Genomic DNA, 12,344 nt, shown 5'->3' on the forward strand with positions numbered 1-12,344 from the left:
ACTTGGGTAGGTATAAATCAAGAACTGAAAAGGACTTCAAAGTTTTACTCGACACCGACATTAAGCTTTCCTGGTGCTATGCATTCCTGAGTAGTCTCTCCCACTGGAAAATCACAACAATCGAACAGCCATTGCTATATAGAGACTCCATTCCTGCAACCAGTAGGAGGCAGTCTTAGAAATGAACACTTTATTATTGCTAGAAATGACCAAACCTAAGTTTTGTTGTTATGCCTTCAGGAATTTCTTCTAAATACACACCATTCCTAGTCTCTGTCCGCGGAAAGCACTCTTTGTTGCAACAGGAACTGCTGGATCACCTGCAAATGCTTATGCGGCAGCACAACCATAAAGGCCATTTCAAGATCATGTTCGTCCAGCAATCTTAGTAATTGCAGCTGCCATTTGCATTAGAGAAACATGAGGACGACTGGCCGACCGTTTCATGGAACACATCAGAGCCATGAGGGTTAAAGATGCTCCAAGCATGGCTGCACTGTCATGCTGTGAAGGGGTGACAGAAGGAAGGAAGCATGAAGGACTGTCTGTCCTTTCTTGGGGATTCTAAGAGACTTTCTCCAGTAAGATATCAGAAGCTAAAATGATCCTTAAACTGGGTTTGCACTTTACCCCGGTTCTCTCTGAAGAAATTATTGACTCATTTCTTTGCCAATCTCCCTATCATGTACAGATTTCTACCTTTCACACTTATTACACACTGGATTTAGTTCCCAGACGTCAATATCTTTGCACCTCTTCTCTCACACCCCACACATTCTCATTCTTTCATTTCGTTCTCCTTAGTCAGTCCTTTTGTCTCCTATCCCTGCCTTATTTTTCCATGCATCCAAGGAAGACTTCCCAGCTAATACAATGTGTTTTTTCTTATTTCAACTTTTCATCATGGACTTTAACCCCTGCTTGTGCCTTCCATGCAGCACACATATTAACACAGCTACCCATATCTACATGTTAATGCATATTTGGGTGTTTTATATTAATACTGGAAGAGAACTAATGCCACAGTGAGCCATGTGTTGGACCTTTTTGGACGTTTCGTCTTAAGTCTGCAGCCATTCTGTTTAATCTCTCTGAAAACTATTATTTAATTTATAGCCTGTTACCTCTCTGTAGGCTTTAAAGAATGAATCAGAGGGAATTTAGACTGAAGGCTTATTTATGTTATCATGTCATTATAACATACTGTACAGTAAGTATATTATTGTTTTTATAAATACAGATGCATGTACTGTACGTGCCAGCCCCACACCTTGGGATATGAATTTAATTACAATTTAAATTTTCTGTGTAATGTGCTTTTGTAATGGCCCTGAAATGATTGTATATTTTCCCTCTTCAGCTCGTTAGTAATCTTGGGCCAGTGGAGCTGATTATGAATACCCCAAGCCACCACAGGGTTCATCATGGTGAGTAAATGAAATGAAATAGATTCTGAGTATGGGAATAAATATTAATTAGCTGTTGGTGTTCCAAAATGCTGAGAGGTCTAACTTAAATTTTGTAGATTTAAATCACACCAAGCTAGAAGGTTTTCCTAGTAAAATAGATACCGTACTGTATATACACCAGGTCCTCTTATTCACAGGGAGAAGTTCCTGTTCACCGATAACAAACAATGTGTATATTAAGAAGAAATTCTCCTATACCATACTGTATAGAGAAACCATGAGTATACTGTACCTAGTGCTCCAGTAAGTCAGATAAGAAAATTCAGTACTTTACTGTTTTATATATAAACCACGCACTGTACCTTTATGGTTATGAAGTGATCTTCAGGAAGATGTGATGAAGCAGCAGATGCAAAGGTTAACACAGAGGAAATCACATCCAATGCAAGCAAATTTTGAATTGGTTTTCTGAGGTGTCCTGAGAAGCTATGGGCCTCTGAGAATTTTCGGGATGATTTCTGGCTTCTGAGGATGTTCTAGAAGCCTCGGACTTCTGGGAATGTGGTAGAAGCTTAGGGCCTCTGAGAATGTTCTAGAAGTTTCAAGAACCCCTGGCCAAGCCTGTCCTGACAACTTGAGCATGCAAAACCATGGATGGAGAAACATCCTATGAGGAGAAAGGCGTGTTATTTATGGTAAAATTTAGCTTTGTGACTTTGATGAGCCATAACAATAGGATTGCTTTAACAAGCTTTTATCCTGATTACCTTTACTGTACACGACAGTACATGACATTACATTACATGACAATAACATTTTATAAAGAAAAATACTGAAATTAGAGGCATAATAATACTGTTTTAGCAGAACTTTGTTTACTATAATTCACAGTACACCCTTCATACGTGGTCATCAATGTACACAGTAAATATTCTCCTGTCAAACACAGGGCGAAATCCTTATTGCATCGACAAGAACTATGGAGGAACTTTAATTATATGGGACCGACTTTTTGGTGAGTTTACACACATCAATGCATTATTCAAAGAAAAGTTAAATAAAAGACAAAAGTCATCTGAAGTAAAAATGACTTTGTGATCCAGATATAAATATTCCTGCAGCCTAAAATATGCACTTTAAAGTAGCCTTTATCTCAATTGTTAGTCAAATGCCTGGCTTTCAGCTAATTGTTTGTTCTCTGCTTACTTCTTGTCCTGTAATAAATTACATGTATTAACATTTTGAAGAGACTTAAGAAGAGGGCTTAGTATACTCTACTTGGTTGTGAACTCTCTTATAACTACAGTATATTGCTGAATTTAACTGTGATTTCCTGCTCAACAGGTACATTTGCTCCAGAGGGAGAGAAAGTTCTTTATGGTCTGACTCATCCAATCAACTCTTTTGAACTCCTTTGGGTGCAGGTAATCCTTTGCATTGTCTATGTTTAGTACTATGAGTAACGTAAGTATGTCTTTTATTTGCTTTTGTCCTTTGGCTGTTCATTGAAATCTGTTGTGAATTAAATTGCCTTATTACAGTTTTAGAATATGCATTATTTTTTTCAGGGGTCAGTTACTTTAGTCTGGGAACTATTATTAAATATGCTGTCTGCCAAAGAAACACACTTCCAGAGATAGCAAAGGTCTGATATGAGGAAGTTGCAGTGACCTTAGAGACAAGTCCATTTTCCAATTGACCCTTAATACGGACAAAACCATTATGCTATTAGGTATAGCACAGTAGCACAGCACAGTAGGATCTGACATTACTGTAGAAGTCATGAACAGCACCTTTTTGGAGGCATATTTACCCACATTTGTTATGTCAAGTTTGCATCTTTTTTACTTGTTAAATGCGATATGTTGAGTTTTCTGCAGACAGAGATAACAGAGAGATGGTCTATACAATATGTGGCTCTCATTGGTTGTTTCAGTGAGAATGAAACTCAAAAGCCTCTGTAAAGAAAGACAGGTGTGGGTAAAACACTTTTATTCTTTTTGCCAGTAACATAGAGTCTGGGGCAGATAATATTCTGATTATGAGTGCATCAATAAAAACGTATTAATACATTAAGAAATCAAAATAACAAAGTTACATTTCATTTAATTTCTGTGATTCCGATGAAGCCAAGTGGTTAGGAAACCCATTTTTATCTTGAGAAAGTCCAGTGGGAAGCAGTTTTCTAACAAAACTGCATGCATTTAGTTTTAAATTTCCTGAGTACAGAAAGCAATAAATAGCACTAATTTTAATTAGGGAATAGTTAGAAAATGAAAAAATAATGGTGAAAAACAGGATGCTCACAACAGTGCTTATAAAATGGAATTAAAACTAAACAATGAGGAATATAATCAATTCCCCCTTTTAATCTTTGTCAAATAGATTTAAATGTATGCAATCTCCTTGACACCATTGATTTTTTTTTATGTCAACCAGTCAGTCAATAATCATAATAAATGACTGTAGAATTGTCACGCATCTTCAGACATTGAACATTCTAAGGTGTTATTTGTGTATCTTATTTCTCTGTTTGATTTTTTATTTTAGTTTCATCACTATCTCTATATCTGGGACTCATTCTGGAATACTCCAGGCGTCACAAACAAATTGTCTGTGGTCTTCAAAGGGCCTGGCTGGACTCCAGGCAAACCGAGATTGGGGCTGCATGAAGACTTGCCTGAGGTTGGAAGGGATTTAATATAATTACTAATTATGAAGTTGGCATTATTTCATAATTATGACATAGCTTTGGGAATTATGGTGGGATTTAATACCTTTATGCGAGTCAGACTTTTTTTATGGTGCTCTGGTCCCCATTCATTCTACCAGTCATGATGTCGTAAAGCCTGAAAAGTCTGATTCTACCTCAATAAGAACCATTGTTCAGTTCGGTGAAAGCAGAGTGTGAGGATTCTACAATTTGTTTAAAGATAGTGGGGTGTTCAGTTTGGAAATTAATGTGTATTCGTGGCTTAATGGATTCTTCCCAGTGTAATTGTGAATTAGGACTTTTAAATTCTGCTTCAAGGTCCGAGAGGGTTTATTACTGGGTAAAATGAACAGTGCTGCTGTACTGTATAAGTGGTCTTGATTGCCATTGTAAGAGAGAATTCTTAGTTCTCACTTGATTGATCTGATGAAATAAAGATTTCTTAATTCTGTTTAGTTACACTTTGCTCAAGAAAGCTCAATCAATTAATCATCTTTACGTGACACTTCAAGGACAGGGTTCCTAAGCTAGGAGGGAAAATAAAGTGTGGCACTTTAAAAGGAATTTTCCTCTGGTCTAGCAGAGCTTGAAGGGTCTTGTTGCGTCTAGGAAGCAATCTTGACTGCCAGCTTTACAAAGCAAACAAGAACATGCACAAAAAAGCAAGACTGCTGCCTTCACCTTGTCCACACTGCACTCTGGGATACAAGCAGACATACAAGGTGAAAAAATATATTTGGGTGAAAATGTACCCAGGTGTGAAAGGGACTAGGTACTGTATGTGTTTGTTTTATTCCTGTTTGGGAGTTAACTAACACTGAGGCTTCAGACTCCAAAACTGTGTTCAGGGTTTAACCAGACACTTTAGACAGTGGAGAAGAAACCGGCTGGCTCCAGGTGAGCTTCTGTAGTGCCCTCATGTGGCCTGGAGGGAAACTGGTTACCCCATCATTTCCTCACGTCAAAGTAAAAAGTTAACCACTCTTCTAGCACTTCCAAAATTTCCTGGTTCAAGAAATAGAAAGCTATTAAAAAAAATCGCCTGCTGTTTTGGAAAGAGGTGATGCTTGTGGTGTATTTGGATAGGTTATTGCGGTCCGATTGTAAAAGCACAACTTCCCTTTAAGAAACACAACTTGTGGAAGCAAGAGGGAGGAGCACCTGGTATAAGAGTCAGACTCCTGGTCCTCCTCCCTCAGGTCTAGCAGAGCTTGAAGGAAGCTGGAGTCCTTTCTCCTTCTCTCGGGATTGTCTTCCTGGGATTCGAGTAGAACCTATTCACTAAGAATTGACTACACATCGTGCTTATTCCATTACTTAACGGCCATTTTGTGAATAAACCAGCACTTTTCCTTAAGTGTGACTCTTAAGAACACAAGAAAACCTGTAAACGAGAGGAGGCCACTCGACCCATCTCGCCTGTTTAATAGTGAGGTAATTGATCCAAGGATCTCCTCCAGCTGTTTTGTGAAAGAAACCAAGTATCGGCTTTAACCACTTGGCTATGTACTGTAGCTTGTTCGATATTCCCACGACCCTGAAGTTATTATGGGTAATGAAGTGCCTTCTTTTCTCGCTTGTAAATGCGCTTCAATGTTTGCCGCTTGTGCCCTCTGGGTCATGGTTCACTGCTCGTTTCGCAGACGTCCTCTGGGTAGACTTTGTCAGTGCTCTTGAGGATTTTCAATACTCCTATCAGATTCTTGTGGATTTGGCTTTTATTACACCCTGGGCTCCAAGCTCTCCCCTGTTAAAGATAGCCTCCTGACTCATAAGCTGATTTCACTCGCCTTTTCTTTTCAGATGCCGTTGATGAGGCAGTTTATCGTTTGCTGTGAATACCGGCAATAACTGTATCAATAATATGCACTGGCCAGCTGCTCGCCTTTCCCCCCTGGTCTCAGCAAGAGGGTTCTTCGCACTCCTGGATCGTTACAAAAGCTTTGCTCACTTTCCAATTAATAAGAACATTTTATTCTTTTAAAAGCTGCCCTTCCTCTATATGGGGGCGCAGGAAGCTCGTTGATCAGCGGGCATTTTGCCAGTCTGATCTCAGCCCTGTGGATTTGTGCCGATGTGGTTCCCACTGTGTCAGGGTTTGAGGCCGAGGCAGTCATGGCTGATGGTTGTCAGGGCGAAATGAAGGCTGAATTCCCCCGAACTGACAGCTGAAGAACACCGTCGTGCACGCCGTTCATTACAGAAAATACGAACGGCCTGTGAACCTGTATAGAAAATAGCATGCTAAGCTTGGGTCACAAAGAGATCCGGCACACGGAGCACTATTCCACTTGCTTTTAAACAACTGCAAGCCTGTGGGCACACTCTATGGGATCAAACGCTTTGTGCTCTCCCTCTGAGACAGGGGTTGAGTCTTGCCCCGCCAAGATGCTGAGTTGCCGGCTTTGAAATAGAGCTGACTCTTGCACATATTTTGCTGGTCTTGCTTGAGAGTTAAAAAGTGCCTCTGCAATTAAACGTGCTTAAAACTTTGCATGATGATTCTAAACATGTGGACAGCTTAGGAATTTGAATTTGCAGCAGGCATGGCTAGAAAGGCCACTCCGAGGAGGGCTGCAAGTGCTGGTATTTTTTTATAAAAAAGTTGACTAAGTTGATTTCTGAGCCAGAGCAGAGACCAGGCTGAAATACCTTAAGAAAATCGTTTTGATCTAGAGAAAAGCCACATATGGCTAAACTCAGTAGTCAGCCTCAGAGTGGGCCCCTGTGAAACCTTGTGAGCTTTGACAAAGCCTAAATATAAATGAGGGATGATTAACGTGCAGGCTGAAAAAAAAAACGAATAATAAAAAAATAAAGGAAATGTTGTAATAAATCAATCTATTTAAAAATGTGTTTTAACACCTTCCAGCCAAAAGTGGCCATGAATTTATTATTTTGTCATGTACACCTCCTTCCAGGCATAGAACCAACCAGTGTTATGGCTCTGTAGAATAAATATGGAATAGGATTCATAACCTGACAGGCCTCATAATGCCTGTAGAATACAAACAGAGACTAAAGATGTAAAATACAGATGTATCAAGTACCACATATGCCAACAACAACGTGCATTGTCGTACATGTTTACGCTGCTCTCCTGTGTCCTTGAATCGGTACGAATGGTACAGTATAAGATGCAAATGATTCTAACTGTTACAGTAACTCAGGATAAACAAATTCTCTGCTAAGTCAATACAATACCCCTCTTCGTTTTATTTAACAGGGAGGTCGTTATGACACCCTTCAGATGGGGCCGGGGTGTTGGACGAATTAGCACCCTTGACAGGGTCACACAATAGACAGAGCAGAGGAGACAGGAAGAAGACTTTCTGCTGCAGCTGTCTCTCTGTATTTCAGGCATCCAAAGGGGGAGATTTGGGGCTGAGGGAAGGTGGTGGAGGGGCGTATACTATTTTAGTTATTAGTTATCGTTCATAATTTGAATGTCAATTGTTTGGATTGCACACAAAAAAAAGAGACCCCACAAAACCAGGCTACAGGGTACTGATGCTTCCAGTCAGGCAAAATGTACTGTACTGTATAGACACGTCTTGACAAATACTGCGCAGTAAGCCTTCAATAATGTTTTAGGGTGGGAAAAGGAGGCTGACTTCTTGCTTTCTCATTCCGGACGTTTGTTTTCAGATTACTGGAAAAGAGATTCCACACAACCCAGCGTGGCCAGCTGCCCTGCAAGCCTATGTTTTCACACACTTCATAGTGTTGATGGGGATTTACAATGAAATCGTCGCTACAAAAGCTGTAAGTATTTGTCTTAACATGAATTTATGAGTTTCCATAAGGTCTGTCAAATAAATCCAACCAAAAATGGAATATGCCTATGGCCACATTCTGCTTTAACATAATGTTTAACCTCTAACATCTTTTTTTTTCTCTACTGTGGAAACAGGATGACCTAAATTCAAGAATGTAAATTCAAGTTTTCCCAGGAGTTATCTTTGGAAGTCTTTACTCCCCAGGCATACTTTTGGTTCGCCAAAACTTGCAGCCCCACCCTTCTTGAAAAGTGAAATGGAATGGCTTTCTTACTGTAAACCCTACCTCCATCGTGCTCTTTTTGTGTTGTGGCTTATGGAGAATAGCAGTGAGAGGAAGAACTATTCCCCATAACCACCAGTGACTAAAACAACTGCTGGTGGTCCAACAGCAGATACAAATGTCTTAGCTGTCAGGCTACCCACATTCTGCCCGAGCCAGCTTTCAGAATACATCAGTCAGGGTTCTTAAGCAACATAACATCAATCAAGACATGCCCCAGGCTGCAGAGTAAAGTAAACAGTTACTACAGAATTTTCTTATTTTAGTAAGAGACGGTTCTCTCAAATATGGCGACTAAAGCTGTGTATCCTGTTTGTGTGCTTTTGGGGTATTGCTTGGACTATTTCATAATAAATAGGTATCGTACCTTTAAAATTAAATATTAAATATTATTCATTGCCTGCTAAAGTTCTCCTTAAAAAAGGTGCTTTCACCTTCATGTAGGAGATATGCAGCATTACACCTTAGAATAGAAGCTAAAATTATTATAGTGATTTACCAACAAGGGACAGATTGAATTAAAATGCAGATTGCAGTGCACAATGCAAATACAGTATGTCTTCTCTGTGTTCACACACGAGACCCATGGGGAATCTTAAAATAAATATTGACTCCTGACATATTCTTTACCAAGTTTATTTTTTACAGAAGGTTAATACTCTTTTGGATAATTGGTTTAATCAATGAGATGTACAAATAAATCAAGGGTTAAAAGAGCATATGATAGGCATTTGTTTTGGGGGAGATCCTAGAACAATTAACATACAGTATTTATTGTCATAACCATCTTTTATGGAGAATTGGATGCAAAGAATGAGCAATTGAAAAATGCAAGATGTAGCAGTACAGCACACAGATGGTTTTTGTGGCAGTCAGTTTTAAGTGCAGTAGGAAGTGGATCAGTATGAACACGTACAGTAAATGGATTTGCACACTGAAATCACATGAAAACCTAAGCACGTATTTTCCGAAGTTTTGTCTAAAAACTTTCTCCAAGTTGCAACAGCCTTTTGTTTTAGAAATCCTTCACTTGGAAACTTGGCATCTGGGATTGTTTCCCCCCACCCAAGTGACATTTGAAGGAATACAGTAGTAATATTTAAGATAAGAAGAAAGCAATGGTTTGGCACAGGGTTGGCCAATCTGTTGTTTTGAGGACAGATTGAGGTTTTATAAGCTTTGACAGTCTTGCTCAACTATGGCTAGAAATACTCTCCCAGTAGTGCAGTACAAAATTCAGTTTCAGCACTTTTCCTTCCAAGCTCCAGAGACCACATTGACATCATGGTGTTCTTCCCACAGTTCAGCTTGCAGTCTGGGGCCTGGGGTAGCTGTTATAGGAATTTCTTCTTCTGCGTTCCCTCTGCAGGACTTTCTCTAGTCTTTTGGCCAGCAGGACGTACACACGCATAATCACAGACGACGTGGCGCAACCTTATTTTTCTTTGACACACTTAAGCTGGGATGGAGACTTGTGCAGGTTTGTGAAATAGAACCCAGATCGGATCCCAGTATGACAGGTCAATACATAGTAGAGCGCATGTTAACAGCAGAATTGACTGTTTGGTGGATGTTTGTTTTGGCCACGTTAATCCAGGATGAAGATTAATAGTGTTATTTCACGCAGATAATAACTAAATTGAACAAGCCTACGCAGAGCCCTCTGTGTCACTCAGACTTCAAAATCTGCATGCTCATGCTAAGAGTACAGTTACTTGTGAAAGCATTCTCATCTGTGAGAGAAGATAATAATAATAATAATAATTGCTTACACTTATATAGCGCTTTTCTGGACACTCCACTCAAAGCGCTTTACAGGTAATGGGGACTCCCCTCCACCACCACCAATGTGCAGCATCCACCTGGATGATGCGACGGCAGCCATAGTGCGCCAGAACGCTCACCACACATCAGCTATCAGTGGGGAGGAGAGCAGAGTAATGTAGCCAATTCATAGAGGGGGATTATTAGGAGGCCATGATTAGTAAGGGCCAATTGGAAATTTGGCCAGGACACCGGGGTACACCCCTACTCTTTTCGAGAAGAGCCCTGGGATTTTTAATGACCACAGAGAGTCAGGACCTCGGTTTTACGTCTCATCCGAAGGACGGCGCCTGTTTACAGTATAGTGTCCCCATCACTATACTGGGGCATTAGGACCCACATGGACCACAGGGTGAGCGCCCCCTGCTGGCCCCACTAACACCTCTTCCAGCAGCAACCTTAGTTTTTCCCAGGAGGTCTCCCATCCAGGTACTGACCAGGCTCACACCTGCTTAGCTTCAGTGGGTTGCCAGTTGTGAGTTGCTTGTACTGTGGTGTACAGTATGAGTGAGATTCCTGTGATATATATTATATAGTATAAAGGGGACATTCATGTACTGTACCTAAAGGGGAATTTTTAAAGGAAATGGAATGGAAATCGTACTGTCCATAGAATTGCATATTCTGTACTATAGAGTATATACATACAGTGTAATGTTTATTTCAAATTCAGATTACAATGATATGCCCCCATATACTGCAATTATTATTTTAAATTGTAATAAACATGTTGGGCATTTTCTGTTATGGGTATATTTGTCAGCCTTCTGTGAAAGTACTCGGAATTTATATTTTTACATGCCTTTTACTGCATAAAACCTTCGTGAAAAATGTCTGATTACAAAAGGGCAAAATGTTTTTGGTAACCCGTTTTCTGGTTTTCTTGTTTCCAAAGTAGCTCTTTTATGTTCATACTCCTAAAATGCAACGAAAATCTAAGGCTAATCTAATCCTTTCCCCCCCCCTTAGGATTTATCACAGATAACATTTCTGATGACTACTGGCTTCATTCTTCTGACTTTGACATCTCTTGGATTTCTCATTGACCAAAGGCATGGCTTGTTTCTTATTGTTCTTGATTGATGATTGATTATCTGTTAGTGATATGTTTTCTCACCCAGGTGCCCTGTTTCATGACCAGCCATTAGGTTACAGTACCACCTGATTTTGGCATGGATTTTGTATATTCTGTTCAGATCTATAGATTTCCACAGCACCATCAACAAAGCTTGTGCAATCTTAATCAAATTTCCCACTGACAACATAATACACCAAAGACAACCAAAATGTGCCTTGTGCAAAAATATATTAGGGATAGCTAATGTTTCACTGAGTATTTCCTCTTCTTTACAAGGAATTTGTACCATTTTTCATGTGTCTGAGAAGGTAAAATAAGGTTGTATATTTGTGAGAGCTGCCAGACACATTTTTATTAGTGCTACTTACTAATGACTACTGTCATTCTGCTGGCAATGTTGATTTAAAGTAGTGTTCAGCTGTTACTGTGGCATTAAAGCTGTGAGATGAACTGTATTTTACTCTGCAGACCGAATGCAGCCATGCTGGAATCTGTCCGATGCTGTGTGTTTCTGGCTTTCCATAGGCTGGGCCATGTGAAAACCATGGTCCTGGCATTAGCTGTGCCCACTGAGGTAAGCGCTTGTTACTAAAGCTTATTCCAGCTGATTTGCTACGTGCGTCTTCTCTGGTCTCCATTGTTTATTCCAGCCTTTGGCACCATCAAAGCAAAGCAAAAATAAATAATAATTCTTAAAATTATGTTAACACCATGCTGCAGCCACCTTGATAGAACAGAAACGCCTACTGTACCTCCCAAATTGATTCTGAAGTCTTTTGAATAGTTCTGCTTTTTTGTTCCTGCTACTGCTCTCTAAAATGTTATTCTATAAATATATTGTGCAGTGATTGTTTGTTGATGAATAGCCTGCATATTATTGTATTATTATTATTATTATTATTATTAAGTAATATACAAAATTTTTCCAGATTATATGAATTTGTTACCAAACATCTCTGTAATCCTATGTGAATTTGGAATAAATCCACATACTGTGTTAACAGAAATATACATTACCAGTACTTCTGGTCCATTTAGATTAGAGACTTGGTTATAAAGTCTGTGTGCAATGAAGGTATAACATGAAGTGCGTCTGATGATATCTGGATTTGGTACGGTCACCCCGGAGGCAGTCACTGCTGTCCCTAGCTAAGCAGAAAATTGTGTGCTTCTGTTTCTACAAATTGCCTGGGTATTCACGTAAAGTGTACTGTACATTTCAATTTGTTTGCTTTCCAGTTTGTTATTAGGACAGTAG

The 12,344-nt window shown here is 39.6% G+C and overlaps 1 protein-coding gene across 3 annotated transcripts in view; it reads left to right on the forward strand.

The window, feature by feature from the left end:
* The window catches only part of agmo (alkylglycerol monooxygenase), a 61,726-nt gene that overhangs the window by 33,907 nt on the left and 15,475 nt on the right, over positions 1-12,344 (forward strand). Inside the window, exons 6-12 of one of the 3 annotated variants that reach the window (XM_015357787.2) lie at positions 1,361-1,427; positions 2,359-2,424; positions 2,754-2,833; positions 3,960-4,094; positions 7,771-7,887; positions 10,978-11,060; positions 11,555-11,660. In XM_015357787.2, the coding sequence (XP_015213273.1) occupies positions 1,361-1,427; positions 2,359-2,424; positions 2,754-2,833; positions 3,960-4,094; positions 7,771-7,887; positions 10,978-11,060; positions 11,555-11,660 (654 nt within the window). The remainder of the gene's footprint in view (positions 1-1,360; positions 1,428-2,358; positions 2,425-2,753; positions 2,834-3,959; positions 4,095-7,770; positions 7,888-10,977; positions 11,061-11,554; positions 11,661-12,344) is intronic. The other 2 variants (XM_015357788.2, XM_015357789.2) reach the window with 2 other exon arrangements.

This window comes from Lepisosteus oculatus, chromosome 10 (genome assembly GCF_040954835.1).
Source record: "Lepisosteus oculatus isolate fLepOcu1 chromosome 10, fLepOcu1.hap2, whole genome shotgun sequence".
Lineage (NCBI taxonomy): Eukaryota > Metazoa > Chordata > Actinopteri > Semionotiformes > Lepisosteidae > Lepisosteus > Lepisosteus oculatus.